The 25,752-nt window shown below is 43.6% G+C and overlaps 1 protein-coding gene and 1 long non-coding RNA gene across 7 annotated transcripts in view; one reads left to right on the top strand and one right to left on the bottom strand.

Annotated features, from left to right (window-relative positions):
• MEGF6 (multiple EGF like domains 6) overlaps positions 1 to 25,752 on the bottom strand; it is a 226,540-nt gene that overhangs the window by 53,884 nt on the left and 146,904 nt on the right. For 5 of the 6 annotated variants that reach the window (XM_050931678.1, XM_050931674.1, XM_050931677.1 and 2 more), the window contains one exon: positions 16,884 to 17,006. In XM_050931678.1, coding sequence (XP_050787635.1) covers positions 16,884 to 17,006 — 123 coding nt within the window. Of the gene's footprint in view, positions 1 to 12,045; positions 12,101 to 16,883; positions 17,007 to 25,752 lie in introns of those variants that run through there. The other variant, XM_050931680.1, reaches the window with a different exon arrangement.
• LOC127038782 (uncharacterized) lies at positions 6,141 to 9,516 on the top strand. Its single transcript, XR_007770801.1, has 3 exons — positions 6,141 to 6,232; positions 8,007 to 8,145; positions 8,876 to 9,516. It is a non-coding gene; the product is annotated as an uncharacterized LOC127038782 (long non-coding RNA).

Raw genomic sequence — 25,752 nt, 5'->3', positions numbered from 1 at the left:
TACTGATCCATGGGAGAACCTTCCCTCTTATCCCATGACTGCTTACTTTGCTTAAGAGTCTTTGGTGAGGGACCTTGTCAAAGGCTTTCTGAAAGTTCAACTACACTATATCCACTGGATCACCCTTGTCCACACATATGCTGATCCCCTCCCCCCAAAAAAATTCTAATAGATTGGTGAGGCATGATTTTCCTTCACAAAAGCAGAGTTGACTCTTTCTCAACATATTGTGTTCATCTACATGTCTGATCATTCTGTCCTTTATTATATTTTCAACCAATTTGCTTGATACTGAAATTAGGCTTACTTCTGGAACCTTCAGGATCACTTCAGGAACCTCCAGTCCTCTGGTACAGAGGCTAATTTAAGTATTAGGTTATATAGCAGTTCTGCAATTTCATAACTGAGTTCCTTCAGAACTCATGGGTGAATACCATCTGGCCTGGTGACTTATTACTATTTAATTTATTGATTTGTTCCAAACCCTCCTCTACCGACACCTCAATCAGGGACAGTCCCTCAGATCTGTCACCTAAAAAGACAGACTGAGGTGTGGGAATCTTCCTCACATCCTGTGCAGTGAACATTAATGCAAAGAATTCCTTTAGTTTCTGCACAAAGGCCTTGACTTCCCTAGTGCTCCTTTAGTACCTCAATCATCCAAACGCCCCACTGTTTGGCAGGCTTCCTGCTTCTGATGTGCTTAAAAAAAATTGCTGTTAGTTTTTGCCTTTTGCTAGTTGTTCTTCAAATTATTTTTTGGCCTGCCTCATTATACTTTTGCCCTTGACTTGTCAGAGTTTCTATTTTACTCAGTACGATTTTACATCCAATTTTTAAAAGGACCTCTTTTTTGTCTCTGTCTCTTTTAGTCTATTGTTTAGCCATGGTGGCAATTTTTTGGTTCTCTTATTGTTTATTTTTATTTGGGGGTATACATTTACTTTAGCCTCTATTATGGTGTTCTAAAAAAGTTTTCATGCAGCTTGCAGGCATCTCACTTTTGTAACTGTTCTTTTTAATTTCTCTTTAACTGGCTTCCACATTTTTATGTAGTTCCCCTTTTTGATGCTAAATGCTACTATAGTGGGTTTCTTTGGCACTTCCTCCCCTCCCAAAGGGCATTAAATTTAATTACATTATGGTCACTATTATTGGGCAGTTCAGCTATATTTACTTTTTGGACCAGACCCTGTGCACCACTTAGGACAAAATCAAGAATTGCTTCTACCCTCTTGGGTTCCAGCTGCTGCAAGAAGCTGTGATTAATAGTGTTTAGAAATTTTATCTCTGCATCTCATCCTGAGGTGATGCACCCAGTCAACATGGAGAGAGTTGAAATCCCCCTTTACTATTGGGTTTTCTGTTGTTGTTGCCTCTCAATTCTCCCTGAGTATTTCACAATCACAGTTAACATCCTGGTCAGGTGGTTGGTAGTATATTCCTACTGCTATACTCTTATTATTCAAGCATGGAATTTCTTTCCCTAGAGATTCTATGGTATAGTTTGATTCATTTAATATTTTTACTATATTTGACTCTAGGCTTTCTTTCACATATAGTGCCACACCCCTACCACTCAATTCTTAGCCTCTCCACTGAGATGAACAAGGATACTAACAAATGTTTGATTGGATATGTGAACATCATTTCTGTAATAACTGAACGGAGAAACCTGCTCATTTCATACAGACCACCAAAAAACTATCCAACTGCACTGACTTTTGATCACTACACACCCAGGAGAGATTAAGGGTGGGTGGGGGAGGGGAGGCATTACACATGACACTTCAGAGTTGTGTGTGTGGCTGGTCCTAAAAATACAAGCTATAATGGAAACCCAGAAAGAGTTCCCATCAATCAGTTTGCAGAAGAAATTGCTGTACCAATAGGGAAGAATCTTATGAGGAGACTACCACAGTCCCTAACTAAAAACACCTCTTCACAAACCAGCATTGCTCAGGTAATCACAATTCTTGAGCAGCCTCCGAAGTATTACTAATCAGTCGACCCTGGAAGGCTAATACCAATAAAACTCTGCCTGTTTTTTACGGGATCCCTATGTTCCTATAAAGTTCTCTTCTGTAAAAACATATGCATCTCTGGCAGACACTGCAAAGTTCCAGCTCACTCATTTTTAAATATTACTATTTTATAATACAATTGCAATAAGACAACATGCAGCAACAACAGCACTTAGAATCCCCAGCTCTATATATCCCAGGATCTCAAAGGGCTTTATAAACGTGAATTACTGAAGCCTCTCTATCCTCTTGGTGGTACACAGAAAAACAAACATGACTAACCCCTGAAAGGAGTGGGACTCAAATAATGGCCAAAACTCCAAGTGAACTGAACCTTTGGGAGGTTCAGAAAGTTTGTCTTGCTCTTATTAGGCTGAGGATACTGAATATCTCATTTACTCACCTTTGGGTGCTCTACACCAGTGGGCCGTGAGCAGGTTTCTGGGGGTCCACCAAGCAGGGCGAGCATTAGACTCACTGCAGCCCAGGGCAGAGAACCAAAGCCCCTCGCATGGGGTTGAAACCCAGGGCTTTGAGCCCCACCACTCGGGGCTGAAGCTGAACCCTAAGAAATGCAGCTTTGCAGGGGGCCCTGTAGCAAGGGGCCTCAGGTAATTGCCCTGCTTGCTACCCCTAATGCCAGCCCTGGCTTTTATATGCAGAAAAACAGTTGTGACACACGTGGGCCATGGACTTTTTATAGCATGTTGGGGGGGGGGGGGCTTAGAAAGAAAAAGGCTGAGAACCCCTGCTCTATACTTCCTGCTTTGAAGGTATGTCGAGTGTCCCTCTTAGCCTGAGCTGAGGCGTTGCAGGATGCCTCCCTCATCGGACTGGGGTAGGAGTGCTATAAGGCCTCTATTGGCCTCGGCAGTAGGGGAATTCAGTGCATATTGCAGTTGTAAATTGATTTTTCATTCATTATTTATAGCTCACTTTGAAACACGAAGACTTTCTCCTATAGAAAGGGTTATGAACAGCTGGAAAGAAGGTCAGAGGACTATGTCCAGAAAAAAAAGGCTAAGAAGTTATATCAAATGACAACTCTTGGCGTTTATAACTTGTAAGTCAAAAACAGGATAGCTCTTTAGCTCAGCTATGAAAAATGACCTCCAAGGTTGGATGTTTACAGTAAGGAAACAGACCTCTCAGACTTGTTCAATGCCTTTCATTTTCCCTCCCAATTAAACCCATTTAACCTGCACCTTTTTAACAAACAGTTTCTACTGTAGCAAAGCAGACCGATGAAATACTGAAAGCTATTTGATTAAACCAGTATATTTTTTACCAGAATGCTAGTGAAACCCCAATATTATTTACTGTGCAGACGTTTGATCCAGGATACACATGGAAAAACCACAAAAACGTTCTGATTTTTCTACAAACAATTCTCCAAATCGAATCTGTTCAAACCAGAGCTCAGGACCTCTCTGATGCAAAACAGTTTGAAATTCCATTGGCATCAAGGCAAACATGAGTTTCTGATTAACTAAACAACATTTTTGGGAATAAACAGGGCTGCCCAGAGGATTCAGGGGGCCTGGGGCAAAGCAATTTCGGGGGCTCCTTCCATAAAAAAAAGTTGCAATACTATAGAATACTATATTCTCGTGGGGGCCCCTGCAGGGCCCGGGACCTGGGGCAAATTGCTCCACTTGTCCCCCCTTCTGGGCAGCCCTGGGAATTAAACTAACTTAATTGGGTTAAAAATGTTGCAAAATGCTGCACGGCACTGGAGCAAGAACTATCAGCCTGGGTTAATTTTCCTGATTTTTTTTTCAATTTGTTCTACTTTGACAGAGGCAATAGAAGTAGTTGGCATTACTGAAAAATTATAGTTACATTACTTGAGTTATAACAGAGCTGGGTGGTAGCCATTGTAGATGTTCTGGTATATTAAAATGTTTAATAAAAACATATTCAAAATCTCTATAAATAAATGCAGTTATAATTCTCGTTTTTTAAAAAAATCATTAAAATAATGCTATACTCAGCCAGTACATTTCTCCATATGGGAGAAACACAAGGCCAAAGTTTAAAATCCAACACATCTTAAGTCCAAAATAAGCTCACAGTATGAAACTATTCATTAGAGTCTGGGGTCTAAGTTGTCTTCGTGACCCATCAATGCTATACACCAGGTTTTTAAAGATTTAAAACCTAAAGTCAAAGTTCTTGTTGGCTTTCAAATGAAAAAAGACATCACACTGTACTGCCAGCCCAGGAGAGAGACGTCCTCGAAGACAGCCATACAGCAGCAACAGCACGGGCACCAGCAGTGCAGGCTTCCCAAAGCAGATGTGAAAGGACCACTTCTACAACTAACAAAACCAGGTTTAATCTCCCATGTCCATTTGGTCCCTAGCCTTTCCATGGAGACTGGCCAACCAGATGCCAAGTGCAAGTAATTGCGATTGTGGATTTTTGTGATGGGGACAATCATCCGTAACGAGGCAGAGTGAAACTTCAGGCATATCACATGTACGCCATCCAAGCACTGTCAGATGGCAATGACTATCCGTCACGATAAAGCTGGGTTGGACACAAGCAACTAGTGAAATGTTATACATCTCATTACCAAGCAACTGACCAGCAAGTCCTCCTTGACAAAGGTCTTTTAGAAGAAAGCCCTTGTAGGGTGACCAGATGTCCTGATTTTATAGTGATTGTCCCGATATTTGGGTCTTTTTCTTGTATAGGCTCCTATTACCCCACACCCCCGTCCCGATTTTTCACACTTGCTGTCTGGTCACTCTAAGTCCTTGGAACACTGCCACCATATCTTTGCCATGGGGGATATAGCTCAGTGGTTTGAGCATTGGCCTGCTAAACCCAGGATTGTGAGTTCAATCCCTGAGGGGGCCACTTAGGGATCTGGGGTAAAATTGGTCCTGCTAGCAAAGGCAGGGGGCTGGACTCAATAACCTTTCAAGGTCCCTTCCAGTTCTAGGAGATATACCTATCTCCTATTATTATTATTTATTACTGGAACCAACTATGGCATGAGGATGGGTTGTGAAGTGCCTTGACACCTTATTGCAAAAGCCAGCTCAAAATGTTTGAGGAGAACTAATAAAAGCCAAAAGGTGAAGCAGCAAGAATGTTGGGCTCTTCCAGGTATTTTATTTTATCACATTCTCCCCAAAGTGCAGTACATTGTGTTAGCAAACTTACTGTTAAAGACTAATAATCCCATCTGAACCTCATACATTCTGACAGTGGACATGCTGACTAAGGAACCCTAGCGTTCTATTTGTGTTAACCATACTGGGTACTTTCCAGACCAGTACAAGTAACAGGAGCCAGGCATCATTCTCCGGCAAGAGGCATATGGACAAGACAGTGGTGGTTGGCATCACTGACTGTTCAGCACAAAGTAGTTTATGGTGGAAAGGATCAAAGTAATAACATTACATTGCTTTTAATATATACCACCCACATTACACGGAATAGCAGCAGTGCTCTTGGATGCCAGCACTAAGATATGCTAGGAAAAGAAGCAGACTGGTTTAATGGCAAGAACTAAAGAGTAAGAAGGAAAAAAAAGAGGAAGCTGTTTAAAGGAAGGGTCTTTCAGTCCTGGGCCTCCTTAGGATGCTGTCTCACAGAGCAGTAAGTGAAGGCTAAGACGACTCATTATTGGTCTTATTTGAATTAGTAATCCCTTTCTTTACAAAGCCACACTAAAACAAATTTCCATTCCCAGATGCTTTCCCTAGCTGACTCTTTCTGTGACAATGCTGCTAAACCCAGTGTCATATTGTGTATCATGTGGATTTGTGTGAGAAAAACTCGACAGATTTTCCACAGATGATATTTCACAGCTTTAAAAGAGACCAAATTTCTTCCACCCTCTCTGCCTCTAAAGTGAGTTTTGTATTTGGGAAATGTTCTGGGCTGACAGCCCTAGAGTCCGAGGTCCTCAGCTGACCCTGAAACAGATACAGCACGGACAGTGCCAGTGTTTGCCGCACATGGAAAGCCACATCTAGTCTGATAATACAATGGACTGAAGCAACCGGCAAAACAGCACACTTCAGGCTCAGGCTTGGCAAATGCATGCATCTGCAGCTGAAAGTCAAACCGAGCCCTTGTGGTTACAGGCAGCAGTTTCTCCTGCAGTCTCGGAAGTGCAGATGCCAATGGAAGCTGTTAGAAGTACATCTCCCTTGAAGGTCACTCCTCCCTACCTCCCAGAACACAGGGGGGTAAGTGAAACATCCACTCCCATTCATTCACTCTCTAAATTACCTGCTTAGACTGCTCTGTATCCCATTTACCAACCCTGATTCAGCTTTGATTCAGCAAAGCACTTAAGCAAGTGCTTAATTTATATGCCTAAAGTTAAGCACATTGTAACAGGGTAGCTGGCCCCTTAAATGCAAACAGGCCCAGCTCTCCTGTTCCCATCCAGGTGTAAAAAGCAGGGCAGGTCTACCTCTGGGGAGTTATAAATGAGGAACAGCCCAAAGGCATGTGATAATTCAGAGTCCCGAGAGAGACAGAAAAGTCAAGGGCTCTAGAGAAGCAGAGAGCTCAGGAGAAGAGCAAAGCTGGGCTGATATCTGCAGGGAGAGGATGCCACTGAAGGAGGGAGAGGTGAGAGTTCCCTAGTTGGGCTGTGGAGCCAGATATCAAGCTGGAGAAAGCAGAAGGCAGAAAGACAGTGTGCAGGGGTCACCTACAAACTTCCCCAGGCTGGACAGCCATGGCCAGAGAGGGCTGAGAGCAGCAGAGGGAGATGTTTGCTGGCCCTCTGAGGACCAGACAGGGCTGGAGGCTGGGTAATGACAGAGGGGTGAGCCCAATGATGTCTCTAGGCAAGAGCAAGAACTAGACCCGAGACTGAAAACGGGAGGAGAAGCACCCCTCCTAGAAGGGCTGGAGTGAGGCATGGTGAGAGATGACAGGTCCATACCTGACAGTCTAAAGAGATGTCAGAATCTAAAGCAAGACACGAGAGCTGCACCAGAGCACCTGAGCATGGTAAGAGATGCCATGGCAGTGTCTGGTGTGCTGATGGTTTACTGAGACTTGAAAGATTCCCTGTACTGTTGGGATTGTCTTGGGGAATTCCAGACTATGGTTGTGGGACTTCTGCAATTAATTAACCCTGCAACAGGCTACTTGTACTTGGAAACCTTGTGGGGAGTTACTGAGGCCACAAGGGAGTGCCATGAAGGCAGTCACCCTGAGACACACATGCTTAAGTTCTTTGCTGAATCGATGCCTAATGTCACATACCTTAGCAAGTTGGTGGCCGAGGCAGAAACAGAATCTGCGGCCTTGACTCAATATCCCCTGCTCTCACTTCTCTCTCTCTTAGGCACTATTTTGCTTTCAAGTCCAGCTGACTTGCCATCAAAAGTAACAGGAAAATGCTTAAAACACAAATGCAGCCAATCCAAGTATTCCGCATAGGGGTTCACCCCCTAACTCTTAATACAAAACCTTCTACTCCAAGAAATCTCTAAGCGGTAAACATCACTGTGCATAGTCAGGGTTAAACTTTCAAACACGTCTGTCTAAGTTGGCCATACAGCACACGGGGTTGCAAAACAAAGCTCTAGGCAATGGCAGCGCATGCACTGTGTGTGCAACTTCAGCAACACACAAAACATCAAAACACAGTCCTTCCATCCAATCAAACAAAGCCCTGGTATATCTGATATTTCTTCAACTAACATACTCTTAAGGATATAAATAGGGATAGATTGTGTAATCTAAGCTCTAACAATCTCCAGAAACATGCTGTGTGCTAATAAGGACCATCTCTGCTTCCCGGGCCAAAGAAAGCAATTGGCTCAAAGTAAATCCCTTGTTTTGCAATGGAGTCCAAAAAAAAGAAGAAAAAAAACCCACATGCTCTGAAACAGTATAAAAGAACTGAAAGATGTTTGCCATCCCCTCTTCCTATCCATTTCTGAGTCCGAGACAGGAGGTAATTTCAGGATAGTGTGACGATGTTCTTTTCTTTAGCAGAAATCTCCCCATTTGTTCTCCCTTCTGTACTGACGCCGCGTCACACCGGGCTGTCATATTTCAGCAGCAGAAAATGTGCACAACATACAAGAATTTCTTGCAGCCTTGGTACAGATCACGCAATGAGCTGTCGGCAAGGGTGAGACTCTGCGCTTTCCTGTGCTGTTCTAAGCAGCACACACACATCACAGCCCCAGGAAAGTGGAGGGGGGAGGTGGGTTTAACAGCTTTTGCACCCTCCCAATTCTGGGGTGTTCCATGGCCTCAAGTGACCCTAGCTGAATTTTGGCAGCCATCCAGGACCGTCTGTGTCTGCTCATGGGCAGCAGCGTGGCACAGAATCTCCACTGCGCTGCCACTCTCACCTCACCTGAGTCAGGGCTTGTACAGGGGCCTTCGGAAGACACCCTGTGGCTTTCTCTCCCTTGCTTCCCGCACCCGGGGAATTGTCCCCAGGCCATATCTGGAGCCTTTAGGGCCCCTTTGTCCAGTGTATACCGTGAGAGTGGGGTCACAAGCATTTTTCTAGGGGAGAGAGGATGCCTGGTGGAGCAGGGGAGGGAGAGCCAGGAGTCCTGGGTGCTATTGACTCTGCTACTGTCTCACCGTGACACAAATTAATTCATTTACACTCCCTGCGGGGAACTTACCCATCAATAAAATGGGTTTAATAAGAGGTTGTGTTGAGAGGCACAACTGTGAAGTGTTTAGAGAACCTTGGAGGAAAGATGCTAAAAAGGGCAAAATATACATTTTTAATGTAACAGGTGTAAGGGTGTTACTTAGACAGCTATAAATATTAAATTGCTGGGCATCTCATTATGTTATTTCTGTTGTAAAATCTGTTCAATACATTTTACATGTTTCAGAAACCTAAAAGACCTGATTCTCCTCTGCTTTGCAACTTGTCACATCATATATACTTGTGCAAAGTACACAAGTGTGAACAGCTACAGGAGGCACAAGGCATGGGAAAAAAAGCAGCTACATGTTTCACCTGGTTTCTAGTTCCTGCATCTTATGAGGAAGGATAGGAATATCCATCACAAACATGTAACAGTAACCCAAACAAAGAGCTGAAGTTTTCATCCTCTGCCTGTGCTACCCTATTTGCAGAGTGAGTTCTGCAAGAGGTTTTGAACCTTCAGAGTTAACAACAAACCAGCCTCCGCTAGGGGGGTTTTGGAGACAGGATGTGCTTTAGTCAGTGCCATTGAAGAATCAACAGCTTTGTGGGTTTTGTGGTGATAGGAAAACATTCAGAGAATTGGATTCATGGGTTGACATATTTTAACTAGAAACTTCATAGCAAGATACTCTTTCTGTCTCCAAAATACTTTCTGGCACTGCATTTCTGCTCACAGTATTGCCAACAGCTTCCTAAAGTTAATATCCATGCTTAACAGTGGCTCTGGACCACAAGACTCCTGGGTACCTCAGCTCAGAGCTCCTTTAGGAACCAATATATGTCCCATGTTTCCTTCAGCAGAATGGAATATGAGGGAGTTCAGGGGGGGAGAGATAGCTCAGTGGTTTGAGCATTGGCCTGCTAAACCCAGGGTTGTGAGTTCAATCCTTGAGGGGGCCATTTAGGGATCTGGGGCAAAATCTGTACTTTGTCCTGCAAGTGAAGGCAGGGGGCTGGACTCAATGACCTTTCAGGGTCCCTTCCAGCTCTATGAGATAGGTATATCTCAAATAAATAATAATTATTATTTATTCTCTGTTTCATTATGATTCATTTTCTATAACTACAGGAATTTTGTGCATTAGTTGCACTGAGACTTTTCTGGGCTGCAACTGAAAGATATCCCATACTGAAATGCAGCCCTCGTGCACAAAGAAGTGACCTGATCCCACTTACTCTGCACCGATAAAAATCCCATGAACTCAAGGGGAGTTTTGCCTGGATTAGTACAACACTACTGGGCCCAGGTCATTCAGAACATCACTGCTATGCAACCCAGATCTTCCTGCTCCAGAAGCACAAGCTCCTACATATCTGAAATATGGGAGAACTTCCTTCGGCAGGTAGGCAATACAAGGTCTATGGCACACAGCTAAAAAGTTCTGATTCCATGCAGTAGAGTGCAGCGGTACAGACAACATACTATATGTGGGTAAGCAGTTCATTACAATAGGTTTTAACTGTGGTTACTGTTATACAGGACACTGAATGTCTTGGCAGACAGCAACTAATACAACTAGAAAACATTCCCTCACCAGTTAGATACTCAATTTCCTAATTGCATCCACAAATGTAGCTTGCTGTACCCTTCTTTTAATGTGTGTCCACACAAGCATCCAATCTTGGGATGCAGCTCTGAACCAGCTTCCAAATCATGATCTTTGCCTGCCCCTGGAAAGGATCCACCATATGTGACCAAAAGTGTATCTGCTGGATTATCACTTAATTTGGTTTTTATGCTCATCTCTTTCACTCAGTCACATAGTTCCTCTACCTTCAGGTACACCTGGCCTTGCAGACTTTCACTTATGCAGGAGAAATTTTCTCTTCCCATATGGCGCTGGAACCGGGGAAGAGCTTGTTAAAGAAGAAAACTAAAGAATAAATTAAGGTTATTGTTAAGTGAGCCCTCAGGTCTGTTCTGCTGCAGACTACTCACGTCCCTACAGCCCTCAAAGAGCCAGCCCTTTAACACTTGTCAGGAATATTGGTTTAATAAAAACCATGTGATTGCAAAGATCAAGTCATAGCAAAGCCTTTGACTTTGCAGGGTAAATATTGATCTAGACTGAGCACTGGCGGAGTGAACCACTTTCATGTACTTGTGAAAACACCACAGAAAGCAGGCACATGTTGAAGGACCAGGGATTATTGCAAAGTGACCCACTGAGTGAATACTGGCTTGATTGCTTGCATTTTCCAGACTTCACTGTGTTATCAGTCTAGGTATCAGAGTGCGGTGAAGGAACAGAAAGCCTCTGCACAGCTCCCTGGAACATACTTTGCCTGATGAATAAATCTTGGGAGAAACAGTGCCCCTTGACCACCTCGTGTTCACAGTGCAGGGTACTTTCTGTGGGTTGTTTTTTTTAATTGAAGGCATGGACTATTGTATGTTTAAGTGACTTCTGCAAACTCAAAACACCTCTCAACACTGCAGCTCAGCGGCTGTTCGTGTCTATTAAAGTGGTGTTAGCAACTGGATAGTATACAGCTACCGGTACCAAGAGAACCACAACACAAAGCTGATGGGGTAGAAACCATCCACCAAGCAACAAACACTGGGACAGACACACTCATTTGGCAGGAGCACTCATGGCAGGAGCCAAATGGAGGCCTAGGAGTGAAGGGAAGGCAGAGTCACAAACACAACCTCATTTACTGCACATGGAAATAAACCCGACTTCTCTATTCCATTCTGAACTTTGAAAAACTCCCATATTGTCAACTTTGATCCTATTACAGAGTTAAAATGAGTGTATTGTACTTTCTTCTATCATGAAAATGTGTAAGGCCAAAAATCATCAATCCTAAAATGAGAATGCTGTATCTTTATAGCTGTTCTGCCAGCCCTGACCTCCAGAGATCTTAAAAGCTACCCCAATACCTCCCATTAGGTCAGGTTTAATGGATGGGGACACCTTAATTCTGGTAGATGAGCTCCAGTACGGCATCTTACTGCTAATCCTTCCTGGGAAGATTAATGCAGAGCAGTTTTGCAGCCTGCATAGGCCTGATTGGATTCCCACTGGAATTCTTTTGCATAGATGTTCCATACAAGCAGTAAAGAGTTTCCTTATAGAAGAAAAGCAAGAAGGTGTGGAAAATCCGTTTTAGTTAATTGAATGTTTCAGTTAATGATGATCATCCCTCATACGTTTTCTTTTGATTTTGGGGGCCTTTGTGACAGAGAGGTTAATGCTTCCAAATGGGAGGGTTCGCTTTTCACTCTATTGTATTCTTTGTTCCATGAGTTAGAAGAAACAGTAACACTTTAGGCCACAGAAAGGGAATTAAATCATTCAGGTAACAAACTGTACATTTACACACGTAACAGCAGCATGTACATACAAATGGATGGTTACTGGTTCAAGTGGTTACAGCAATGGACTGGGAGACATTGGCTTCTTCTCTCTGTCTGCCATCCCTTTGCCACTGGATTTGTCCCTTGCAACACGACACTCCACGAACTGCCAATTTAAATGGCTGCCTCCCTGACAACGTTAGAAATATCATGATGTGGTCAGTATATTTGGGGGTGGGGTTTTGGGGTGCACAGTTGTGGATACGATGGGTAGCATGGGAGGAAGAGTAAGTTAATAAATGTTGTACGTAGGATATACATAATGGTGCAGCATGGCATAAAAGATTTATGGCTTGATTTGGGGTTGGCCACATCAGTCATGACACACGCACACTTCGACAATTTTTTTAGCAGTCTTTGGCCTGCCAAGTCTCGGAATCCCCTTCACCCAGGAATTTGTTCCATTTATGCGAATATTCACTCAAAGAATTTGCAAAAATGGCAAATAAACAGCATCCCGCAGGAAAGGTGAATTCAAAACAGCAGAGCAAGAGCAAGAAGGCTGACACCAACCTCAAGGCTGAGCTCAACAGCCAGCAGGGGAACCCAAGGGGAGAACTGTTAGAAGAGACTGGCCTGGAAACCTACCAAACGCCAGCTATCATGTCTGAAATATTACATATGCTCAGAAGGGGATGCCTGGATCTGCAGCAGCCAAGTGGCTGCATGACTGGACTCTCAGAGGAAAAGGTAGATGGGGAATTTATTTCACAGCCTAGTTCCACTGCTAGATTCCGAGTGCTGCAGATCCAGCGTGTTGCCATTGTTCTAAACATGGCTCTTTGTAGCTGATGGGACAAGAGTGACCCTTTCACTGTGTGCCCGAATATGACTACAGTGGGGTTCTCAGAATCAGGCGCTGAATAAGGAGCCATTCTTCATGTGGTTTGAAGACTCCACTACCCCTCTGGAGCAAAAGCGCTGCATACTTCCCTGCTTCAAGGAAAGGCTATTTTTTAACATTAATTATCTCAAAGAAACTCCTCAATACAAACCGTTACATCTTCTGTTTAAAATCCTGTCTCCTCATTCCTCGTGCATTCCTGAGCTAGCAGCAGGCCGACCTTCAGTGCTGACCCTCCTTCCCCTATCTCAGGAAATGAAAGTTGATCTCTGGCAGGGGGAAGTACTCATAAAACCCAGCCATCAATAAAAACTGGGGTCCACCAGAAAAGTCCAACCCCTTTATTGCCCTTAAAATGTGGCTTTTTGTGTTTCCAGGATGTTGATTCTCTCCCCCTCTGCCTCATTAGTGGTGATATGACACGGGGAGAGCTTTATGTCTAGCAGGGGAAACCCCTGAGTGCTGTGCACATGCAGGGAAACTCAAGCTTTCTGCATTTAAATTACATACATTACAGCTACATGAGTAAAATCTCCTATAAAATAAAAGAACGGCAGAATTACATGGGGTGCAGTCTTGGGGCCATTTGCATTTCTAACAGAACATTCCAGATTCTTTTTTAATTCACTGAGAATGTGGACTCAACTCTTAGTCCCTGACTGGGTACCATTCTGCTCATGTTAACAGTCCATAGAAGAGAAGTCCTGCATGTAGTTTATGCACAGCTGGGAGTAATATATTGTGTTTACTGCAGTGTGTGTTCTGAAATCCAAAAACCAGGGATCCAAGAAAACCCAGCACCAACAGTTGGGATCTAGGTTTGAAAACCATATTGAACTAGGAATTGGATTGGATTACTGAAGCCAAATACATGGCACCTTTTAAAGATTTCAGAGCATTAGGGAAGGAGAAAAGTTTCTTTAACTTTTGAAGAACTCTTTAAAAATCTCTACAAATGTTTCACAAAATGTCGAACACTTTGGAAAAGATTTAGTGAGAACTATAAAACTCCCTATTTCTCTGGCTCCTTTCATCCTACTGTAAATTTAATGCCATAACTCCAGTCTTCTAACAAAACACACAATTAATTCCAGAATACAGATAGCAACTTCTGAGGTATTCCAGGAGTGCATGCATGTTATACGCAACTAAAAATGCACCTTGTTCTCTGGAGTCTTAACCAGAGGTTGTCTTTCTTTGATTAAATCCTAGGAACATTAAACTAAGAAAGAAAGAAAGAAAGAAAGACAGACCCAACTAGTTCTATCTGACCCAAAAATGGGTACTCAATTTTAAAAAGTATAAACCAAGTCAGAATAAACTAGGGATGCAGCATAGAATATGTTAGAAAGCACTTCTTGTGCTAACTTCTTTCCCTATTTATTGTAGCTGGCTGATAAAGGCTGATTGTAGGATGGAATAAAAAGTCTTATTTTTCTTGAAGAGCAACAGAAACTTCCAACAGATGTTTCTGCTTTTAGATCAATTGTAATTTTATGAAGAAGTTTTTTTTTCTCTTCCAAACAACAGCAGGCATCAGAACTCGAGAGACCTGCTGCTGCTGCTAAGAAATATGCTGGCTGGCCTCACTGCCACACGTCAGGAACTAGCAGGGGAAAAGGATCCAAAAGCAACTAATTTCCCCATTCGCAAAGAGAATCAAAACAAAGTGAATGTTGTGATTGTTCGTTTGACAGCCCTCCTGAATGTTAAAGCTCCACGCTTTCTGGGTCTGGGCTGTGTCTGGAAGCGGAAGAGCCCGATTATCACAAGGCAGGTTGTTCTTGCAAAATTTCCAAACTGAAGGAAGTATCTGAAGTTTCACTACAAAGACTGTTCCAGTGACATTGTCAACCCAGTTTTTATTCCCGAGATATTCAGCAAAGAGTAGAACCTTCAAACTCTTTGAGGTTCTCCCATCGCTTCTTTAGATAACATCAGATATGAAACCAGTAAGAACCCCAGTAACTGTATATTAAACATATTCTGTTAACTTTCACCCTTTCCACTAACTCTCATCTCCCTTATAAAAATTATTGTTTAATTGGTCCTATATGTGTAGATAATTTGAGCCAAATACTGCAAACCCGACTTCATCCTTAAGTGGGGAAAGCTCTCATTGACTTCAGTGGGGGCTTTGTTTGTGACCGTCAGAACGGCAGAATTTCATCCTATAATTTCCCCAAAAGATGGGATATGAATCAAATGCAGCCCAAAAGCCTCACCCATGAATGGAGAAAGGCACCGCAGGTTGTTTCATTGGCACAACACTATCCCCTCATGTCCAGGAACTTACTCCTCCTTGCCAAGAACTCCTTAATCTTTGGCTCAGAAAAACTTGCCATAACAGGGAGCACAAAAGCTCCAACGTTTTCCACATATGCTAACTTGATAATATCAAGAGAGAAAATTAAGGCCCTAAATCAAGGATTGTTTTTCTTTGATGTGCTGCTGTATAATTAATTTGTTACTAGTTTAAAAAATTGATTCGCTCACTCAAAGGAGATTTTGCTTTTTTTCAAAATATACCTAGTCCCTTTTTCACTCTTCAAAACTCCTACTTTAGAAGGCTTTTTGGTCATAGGCTACCTCCCGTTAGCTACTAAATCCACTGATGTGTGCTATGAACTCCATCTTCAAAACATTCATAACACACGCAGAATGCAGGAAGGTCAGCTTGTCTATACACAGTACAGCAACAAGACAGTCACCTCCCTGTCATCAGTTCAGGACTCTTGTTGAAAGTGACCAAAGTCCTTGCCATCTAATATCTGACCTGTGGATCTAATTCCAAGCGAATAACTCCCCGCATCAACTGGCACCCTACGGGCACTCAGCACAGAAGCCAAAGACTGGGGATCAAACCCTTTCTTGTCCCAACAGGTGGTCCCTTGACATCAGCAATATCTGGTTAATAAGTGGGAAAGATGTTGTGAGGCTTTGAGATCCTCGTAGACTTGTTTGGAATATCGTTAGTATACAGTTATAAGGGGAGGGATAGCTCAGTGGTTTGAGCATTGGCCTGCTAAACCCAGGGTTGTGAGTTCAGTCCTTAAGGGGGCCACTTAGTAGGGATCTGGGGCAAAAATCCATCTGGGGACTGGTCCTGCTTTGAGCAGGGGATTGAACTAGATGACCTCCTGAGGTCCCTTCCAACCCTGATATTCTATGTTTGTTTCTATCAAGCAAAAGGTGCAATATATAGTCAATGTAAGATACCATCATCGAACTGAACCTCTTATGTAATACTGCTTGACAGATCATGGCTCTGCCTGAGTACAACAGGTTTCTTTTTTCTTTCTCTAAAACGCTTTCTCCATTGCCAGCTGGATTCATCAGCATAACAAGCACAAACGGGCCTGCAACTCTCAAACACCTTCTCACTGTACCTGACTTGGCTCCCACATCTTTAGAGTGTTCACTAATATTTGGTTTTGGATTAGACATCCTCCAGAACCGATTACTGTACGTAATGACTGGGGTCAGCCTCAAACCCAAGCAGGGCACACATGGAGCTAATCTTGTTGGTTCTGAGGTTAATAGGGCCACAATGACAGCATTAACGAAAACCACACCATCATGCACCATCTAGGCAACAACAGTGCATTCCATGAAGCAATGGGCAAATAATTTCAGATAAAATAAGGACTAACTTGAACCTTTTACTCAAATTAACTTAACAAGAAACCTTGTTGGGGGGAGTTTGGGGGGGCAGGGGGGTTGAGATTCAAAACAGTAATTTTGGGGGGTTGGTTGGTTTTGAAAGTGTCATGCCTCATAGCCACTGGACCAGAAGCAGAAACAAACACTAAGAAATCAGCAGTTGATTTCTGTCCTCTCAATATGTCACTGCCTTGCATGGACAATGGAAGCAAGAAGGGTGGGCAGAAGGAAACCATGTTTGTGTTCCATGCAATGCTGCACGGTGTGGGATAAAAAGGAGAATTAGATGCTCTGAAAAGAACGAAAGCCTCAACTTACCAAGGCAGGTCCTGCCATCAGTGTGCAGGCGAAAGCCTGGTTTGCACTCACAGTAATAGGATCCCAGGGTGTTCACACATCTGTGCTGGCAGCCCCCGTTGTGAACTTGGCACTCATCAACATCTGCAGATGGGAAGAGGAACAGAAACCTTAGCAAGAAAGAAGTGCTTTGGAAAAATTTGAGATGGAAGAGCTTATAACAACATTTAATATTCATATGCATTCTTCGGTATGCTTCAGGATGAAAGTGTGTCCCACAATATATACACACAACACCTCTTGGGCTGTGAGCTGCAGCCATGCAGATAACTCAGGGAGGGAGAGGGAATGTTGGCCAACATCATATGGACAAATCCCTACTTTTATGATGATCTAACTTTTCAAAATGTTACGCACATCTTGTGCACACTTGACTTATCTGTATGACACCCCATGCACACAAGCAAGTCAGGCTGGCACTGGCAAATCTACAACTTGTGTGTGTGCATCAGATGTTGCATGCAGGCTTTGGCAAAGTTGAGCTTTTGTGTCCATACAGGAGATGGGAGGACCTCTGTTCTGAAGAAGTGAGGTTTTTACCCACAAAAGCTTATGCTCAAATAAATCTGTTAGTCTTTAAGGTGCCACCGGATCCTTGTTGTTTTTGTAGAAACCTTAGCATTTCTCCTGGCTGTTCGCTGTCTCCAGAGCTGAGGTTTAACCATTACCCATCAGATTTAACCATTCAGGCCATTGTGAAAATCACAAGGACAGACATGCAAAGAGCACCAATGTACATCACAAGTCATTCAAAATACACCATCCTTCGGACTAGACTCTCCAACAGTGCTGTCCTCACGAGGGGATCAGTTACGCTGTGCAACTTTCAGATATCTGAATGTCCTCTCAGGATAGAGAGAGTAGAGATGGACTGAATTAAACTACTGGAATACTCCAGCGGGAATCCCATCTCTGAGGTCTAAAGAAGATCTGTACATACTCTAAATCCTCCTTGTTCTCACTCTAAACAAGCTGGGCTATCCCATTCGCTATATACATATTACATTATTTATAATAATGACAAGAGTAAACATCTAACATTTACAGACTATAGCCAAAAAGAATACCTTAAAGCAGCAAGTTTTAAATCCCTAGATTCCCTGGAATTACAGGTTGGGATCCTAGCAGGGTTGACTCGGCCCTTCATCTTTCTGAGCAAGACAGAGCAGGTTCCATTCAATTTACTTTGTAATAAAGATGGGGCTGGCTGAAGAACACCTTGAATGCTGTTATTATTGAGCTCTTCCATCCCAAATTTTTCCAAAGCACTTAAATTTCCAAACTACAGGCCTCACTTTACCTGTTGTTGCCATACAGCTAACCCTGGAGTGGAAGGTGACAGATATTTAATCTGTGCTCAGTAATTCTACATGTCATTAGAGGCCAGAAAGCAAAGAAAACCATCCTATCCCACTGAAATTGTGTATAATGGACTTGTATGAGGATTTTTTCATAATGTAATGCCATTTGTTTAAAGTCAACTTGACCTCACATCTGAAATGTATGTTGCAATTTTCTTGTCTGCCTTTTCTAGTTCCTTCTACTGCACAGATATCCATGGCTTTCACACCAAAACAAACTAGGACAAACTGAGGCAAAGCTTTCTACAAAGAGAAACCCATTTGGCCAGCATACCTCTGCATTTCCATTTCCATAATTGAAACTATCTGGGCTTGAATAAAAGCCATTCTCCTTGCCAGAACAATCTTGATTTTTTTCCTCCAAACAATGAGCATTCTTTCAAGGGTTCAAATGTTAACCAATCCATTATTTCTTGGGCACACATCCTATCCCACCTCATATTTAAGACTATAAAAGAAGTAGACAGTTTGTGTTTAAAAACAAGAAATTCATTCCTGTTCCACAATGACTAAGTCGTACATAGTTGTCATTAAATACTGTAGAAATAAAGAAGGCAACCACCCCAGGAGCTTCATGCTAACCAAGGCTATCACAGCTAGACACACACTGAAGGCAATTGCAGGATTCAGTGACACAAGATTCCTTAAGTGAAGAGCAGTTTGTGTTTGACAATATCAGTTAATTAGCATATATATATATAAAAAACTTTCACACACATACATATATACACATACTAAGCTATAGATCAGGGATCGGCAATCTCTGGCACGTGGCACGCCACGATGGGCTGGGCTGGTTTGTTTGTTTACCTGCAGCGTCTGCACTTTCGGCCGATCGCAGCTCCCACTGGCCACGGTTCACTGCTCCAGGCCAATGGGGGCTGCAGAAAGTGGCAAGGGACGAGGGAGCTTACCCTGGTGAGCCGCGTGCCAAAGGTTGCCGATCCCTGCTATAGATCCATACAGAGAATTTACAAGTCTGGATTTCATTTTTCTTCTGTTTTTGATCCTCTTCTCTTCCTACTAAGATGCTGAAAGTCATATTAGTCGAATGCAATTGGCACAGTATAGCAGGAACACCATTCTCTTCTGTGTTAGAGACAGTTGGCTTCTTGGCTGAGAGAATAAACCAATGTACAGTGTTATCATTCAATTTCTTTTCCATTGCACCAACATGCATTTCATGACTGTTTCGAGGCCCTAAGAAACAAGCCCAGAAATATTTCTATCAAACTGCAACTGAAATTTGAAAATGACAATGAAAAAGAAAGGCTAGTATAACTAAATGCCCTTCTCTCCTGTCTGTAACAGGAAACAACAATAATCCTTGGAGACTGTTGAAAATGTGAGACCTTTTGTTAGACCACTTGTTTTTCTAATTTGTAATAATAGGTTCTCAAACCAAAACAAATTCTTCCTTTAGGTAGACTCGCCTTTCTGGAGTAACACTATTGCATGCTATACGGGAGACCATAAAGTAGAGAATTACAATAGCCAAGAACTCAGGAGCAAGATTTTCAGTAGAAGAGTGGTTAGGATAATGTCAGGTGACAGAACACGGGGAAAAACCATTTGGAAACATACAGAGGAGCAGCAACTACAGTGTAGCTGGCCCCACTGAACCGAACAACAAGGAAGGTGAGTTACGTCAGCGTGGTGCATCCCAAGACATGAGTTTCACAGCACAGAGTACAATTAAGAATACCTTTCCCCTGCAAGCACCTTCATTACCCTCATGCCAGCAACACACTGAATAACAGAGGTAACTTGGAAGAAAGAGCACAGCAATTACCAAACACGAGGCTGCACGTCCTGTTCCTCAGAGCTGAGTGGGAGGAGGAGGACAAACAACACTCCGACCATAGAGAGTCTAAAATAAACAAACTAAAAAGAAAAGATCAGATGGTGACAACTGACCAAAGCCAGGACCCTGGCTCAAACACTAGGTCCAAGGAGAGTCATGCTGGCTATTAGGAACACAGGCATGTGCTGTTCTAGTTTATGTAGGTGGCTTTGGGTTCATTTAGGGAGATAAACAGTAGTGGCTGCTTGCGTGTGTCCTTAAACCACAATTACAGTCCCTCTGTCAAGTATCAGAGGGGTAGCTGTGTTAGTCTGGATCTGTAAAAGCAGCAAAGAGTCCTGTGGCACCTTATAGACTACCAGACGTATTGGAACATGAGCTTTCGTGTCCCTCTGTGGGGAAACATCATACTCAGCGCTTTGTCATTCAATTTAATTTGAATGTGGATTTGCTTCTATCAGAGCCCACTCACTTTCCCTACTGCACAGACAACGCACAGAGTACAGGCTCTTCAAACCCTCTCTTCTTCCTGACCTATGACACCCAACTTCCCTCTACTAAGCCTGTCAAACCCACCCTCCTCTCTCAGCCTGGGCCTCCCCATTCTTAGTCAGTCTCCCAGGAGCTTTTAAAAGGAAAATGTGAGGAAATAAATAAAACAGTTAAGGCAAGAACTGAATTTCTGTGCACCGGGCTTATGGACTTGGGAGGTTTACAGTGTACAGGACTTTCAGTACACAAGGGGAGAGCATTCCTGAGAGTCCTGCTGTGCTGGCCAATACACTGCCATGGAGATCCCCTGATGGATTTACTCAGCGACAGCTACCGTATCTTACCTCACCCTACACAGTGAGCAGCAGCAGAGGAAGCGATTCATTTTGGATACATAAAAGTACAGTGAGGCAGACATCACCAACCTAGCACATAGGTCAAGCCAGCAGCAGAGTGATATGGCCTGGCTGCGTGATGAACAAATACACGTCAGCACTGAATACGAACAACGCTGAGAAACAATTCCTCAGTTAATCATTCTAGGGTGTTTCCTGCAACAGCTTGTGCCTTTGCATGTAAGCCATTTGCAGTAGCTTGTCCCAGCACACACATATTTGGAATCCCCTCTACCTGCCAGCATTAGGACCCGCCAGTCCTAACTGTTTTCAATCCTTTCTTGCCCCCTGCTGATTGATTCAACAGCTGTGACTGTGCAAGGGATCTAATCAGCCTTCATCCTTTCTTTGAAAAGCGTGACTAACTAACCCTGGAAGGATAGAGTGCTTCCTAAAACCACAAAAAGAGCCTGGTTTGTGCTCCTATGGCTCAGTTACAGAATATAACAGAAACGCTGCCATTTCCTTCTAGCACCTTTCACCGGGGGCTTCAAAGAATCTGCAAAATGTTAATAAACTATGCAGCACCACACGTGACGAAGGTCCCGGTCATTAGTCAGTGGCGGGACCAAGGCTCGGAGAGGTTGAGTGACGTAGCTAAAGTCACAGAGCAGTCAGTGACAATGCCACGGGTAAACACAAAGAGCCCTCAGTGTCGCCCGGCTCCAACCTCTAAATCACACTCCCTCCCAGTCAGGAAAAGAACCCAGGAGTCCTGACTTCTGGTTTCCAGCTCAAATGGCCAGATAACACTTCCCTCGAGGCTCCCACCACATACAGATTTTCTATTAATATCTTTATAGGAACAAGACACACCATGTTGCAGCTGTGGATTAAAAAAACACTTTCTCTATTAACAACTAGTTATTCTCATTGACTCCCAGGAGAAAAGTCCATTTCAACAGACACTGTTGACAAGCAACGCTGTCTCTCGGGGAAAGAAGGCATTTTAAAAAATAAATAAATAGAGTGGTATCTTTTAAAGTAAAAACAGTTTAAAAATTCTGATGCGAAATCTTGCTCCAATTGGTACCCTCCACTCATTTTCTGAGCATACCAGTATTTCAGGGGAAAGGCTGTGGTGAAACCCTAAAGTGCCTGCCAAGCCAACCTAGTTCCAGCTAAAACACCTTCCTTCCTAAGTCTTTGCAAGACTTGGCTTCTACAAGATCCTAAAGCCTGTGATGCATTTACCCTATAAAGACTGGATAAACCAGTTTGTTATCTGGAAGGCCTAGCCACAAAACAGCACCATGCTTGCAGCATGGGATCTGAGAATGACACCTTACTCCCATAGTCCATAGTGACTGAAGGCATTGCAGAGATAACACAAGGAGACCTTTGGGGAGGGATGGGTTACCTCGCCTTGATGTCGAACTGACCCTCTGATGTAGAAGCTGTGCTGATGAGCTCCACAGAAGGCAGAGTCCAAACTCTTTGGCCAGAAGGTCAAGTCCTTTGCATAGAGAATGAGGGAGAAAGGGAGAAACTCTCTGCTCCCCAAAATGAATTAAATGTAAATTACATAGAAAAGCCTACAGAGAATCCAACAGCTGCCAACCTGTTATTTGTGCCTATTTCCACTGGCCACGATGGCTGGAAGGAGAGGGACCTAGCAAACACATTCCTGCTCATGTGCTTCAGGGGCAATATGAGCACAGGCTGGAATTATTAAACAGTCGGAAAATTTCCTCCATCTGACCCATTATTTTAGTGCTTAGCTTGAAGGCCATTGTCCCACTAGCAGAGAGAAAACTAGCAAAGTAAAGGAACATTCTACAGTCACCAGCTTTGGTACAGTCTCAGCTAGCACAGTTCAGAAACTTGAAGCATCTTATCCACCTCCAGTGAAAATCTAGAGGACACCTGAACACTTTACCTGGTTCGAGGCAGCTGGAGAGTCTCAGAAAACCATTAAAAGGTGGGATAAGCTCTCACTGATGAAGACAGGGCTGAGAAAAGAGGATCTGGTTGAAAGCAGGTTCATTTACTTGTGGTTTTCTGTATGTACCTTTACTATCACTGTTAATTATGAGCTATTTATGGGAGTTTCCCTTCCTTTCAAGCCCAGCTTCTGCCTGTGATGCTGCATTTTGGGGACTGAGAGGTCACAACAGGAGTGAGATTACTGCAGTGAAGTAACACATCAACAGACAGGGCATAAGCTGGAGAAGGAGGAAAAACAATCAACATACCACCAGTCAAATTTGGTGGCTCTCAGTCCAGCTGCCAGTGGACAAGTGTCCTCAAAATAAAAAACACTGTTACAATGGGTACTGAACTGGCACCCCCACTAGCACTCTTAAGAGAGGAACCAAAGACTGAGTGAAATGGGGTATGCAGATTAGATCAGTATCCAAAGGTGGTCCTGCCAGGTGCAGGGTGATGCCATGTTGGGGCATCTTGTCCGGAAGCTACCCCCGTCATGCCTGTTCTGTGGAGAAACCGCAGATCTCAGTCCCCAGGCTGCCCATCCGGCACCTGCCACCAGCACTGAATTCACATCCTCTCCCTCTCTCACACGTACACACGGAACTTCGACGATACCCTCTAGTGGCAACAGAGATTGAAGGGAAAGAAGCCATGGGCCAGACTCTTTGTTCTGCAACAAGCTGCTGGTGCTAGTCCACCAGAGCCATGAACCCCACAGAACCAGCCCCCGGGGAGTTAACAGGTGCATAGGAAATCCCTGGCTACATCATGTCATTCCCACCCCCGAGCACAGGGGGCATGGTCAGAATCCGGATGCAAGCACCAATACTCTCAGGGCTAGTAGCAAACCACTCCCCTTCCAACCCTTATCCTCAACAGCATAAAGGTGTCTTAAATCTACCTTGCTCTTCCTCCCTGTGCTGAGTCCGGCTGGAACGAAGGATCAGGCCCTTGGTGTTCTACTTCTCTTATTGCAACGATTTTACCCAATGAGCCCTGATACTCCTACAGAGAGACAAGGTGGGCAAGGTCATATCTTTTATCGGACCAACTTCTGCTGTAGGAGAACCAAGCTGAAGAAGAGTTCTGTGCGGCTCGAAAGCTTGTCTCGCTCCAATAAAAGATAATACCTCACCCAACCCGTCCCTCTAATATCCTGGGACTGACAAAGCTACAACAACAACAACACTACATACATTCCTGTAACCTGTCCTTTAAGAAATGTTAGCAGACTCTAAGTGCTGTCAAGGCAGCTCATTGTATTACTAAGGGGATTCGGGTCAATATGGTTTGCGTAAAACAACTGCCCATTTGTTTAGCATGCCCCAGAGCCTACATTTCTTTGTCAATGTGTACACAGGCTTTGGGAGCTGCAGTTCTCCAATAAGTCAATGTATCCGAGATCTGCCTGTTCATATTTGGCTCCCTTGGGTGGAGGTTTCAGTGCGGGAAGGAAGATGGGATTTCTCTGCTTTTGGTTTTGGACTGACATTGCAAACGCCAACCCAACAGCTGTGCAGGGAGAACTGGAAAGCCAAGCCCCTACACATTTTAACAGCTGGAGTAAAGATCCCAACCTTCAGGTGATTCACACAGTTATGTGAATAATTCACAAGCTGGGTGTGACTTTCAAGAGTGTCCAACTCTGCCCCCATGGAAGTTAATGGGAATTTGATCATTGTTTTCAATGGGAGTAGAGTTAGGCCAACACGGAGCACGTTCTCTTTTTATTTTTATTTATTTTTTAAGTGAATATGTGCTTGATTAACAACCCTAGTGAGTGTAGTTATCTGGCACAAAACAGGTACAACATGGGTGGTAACTGCATTCAACCAGTGGCCTTCTGGGGTGAAAGAGTAATTATGGCCCATCCCGTCTGGGCTGTCTGATGAGCCTGCCCATAAAGACACAATACAGCATGGAGAAATAAAGCGCGGAGTTTATGGCGTTAGTAATAAAGACGTGTGCGCATTTCAATGGGGTTTCCAAGTACCGTGTGTTTGTCCAAGCAATGGTGAACAGGAGTGAAAGGGAAAGGGCCAAACTAAGAAAAGGAAAACAAGGAAGGAATGAGAAGAGTGGTGAATATTAACAACGGCCGGCAGAAAGTCTTGCATGGAGTCAAACATGGGACCCATTTAGACAACATGCACCTCAAGGAAAGCCAAGTGCAGCTGGACCTGTCATAAGACAATGCCCTGCTCAATGTATTTGAAATCACAGAATCTCAGAAATGACTGAGGGACCTAATGAGTCATCTACATTGTTCCCTCCGATACATTTGTTAATACATTGTCCAGTCTAGATTTAAATATGTCAACTGCTGATGCTTCCACCATTTCCCCTGGAGACTGCTGCACACCCAAGAGATCTCACCATCAGAAAATGTTCCTGATGTTCCACCTAAATTTATTCTTAAGCTTCCCCTCAAATAGCTCCTCTTCACCTTCATAATTACACATTTCAAACCTTTGTAAGCATATGCTGTCTTTCGTACCCCTTCCCATCTTTGCTTTGGAGGGAGGCCAATGCTCCAACACAAGCCCCTCGCAGTTCCAGCAGCAGAAGTATGCGGCACATTTACCACCACACACTTCTTACCTAACCAGTCCTCTTCTTTTCTGCCTCTGGAGTATCTCATCTCCCTGTGTATCAGCAGAGTTGTTTTTGGATACATACTGTATGGCCCAGTGACTTTAGAAGGAATGTCACAGTGTAGCTCTGCAAATCAAACAATTTGCTAATATGGAGAAGGAGAGAGAAGCGGCACCTTCATGCACACTCCAGAGCTGCTGCTAGGGCTAACAGTATACTATGCTCTGCAAGATGGTAGGGCTGATCTTAGC

This window comes from Gopherus flavomarginatus, chromosome 21, assembly GCF_025201925.1.
Source record: "Gopherus flavomarginatus isolate rGopFla2 chromosome 21, rGopFla2.mat.asm, whole genome shotgun sequence".
Taxonomy (NCBI): domain Eukaryota; kingdom Metazoa; phylum Chordata; order Testudines; family Testudinidae; genus Gopherus; species Gopherus flavomarginatus.
Note: the sequence above shows the minus strand (reverse complement) of the source record. Positions and strands in the feature narration are given on the sequence as shown.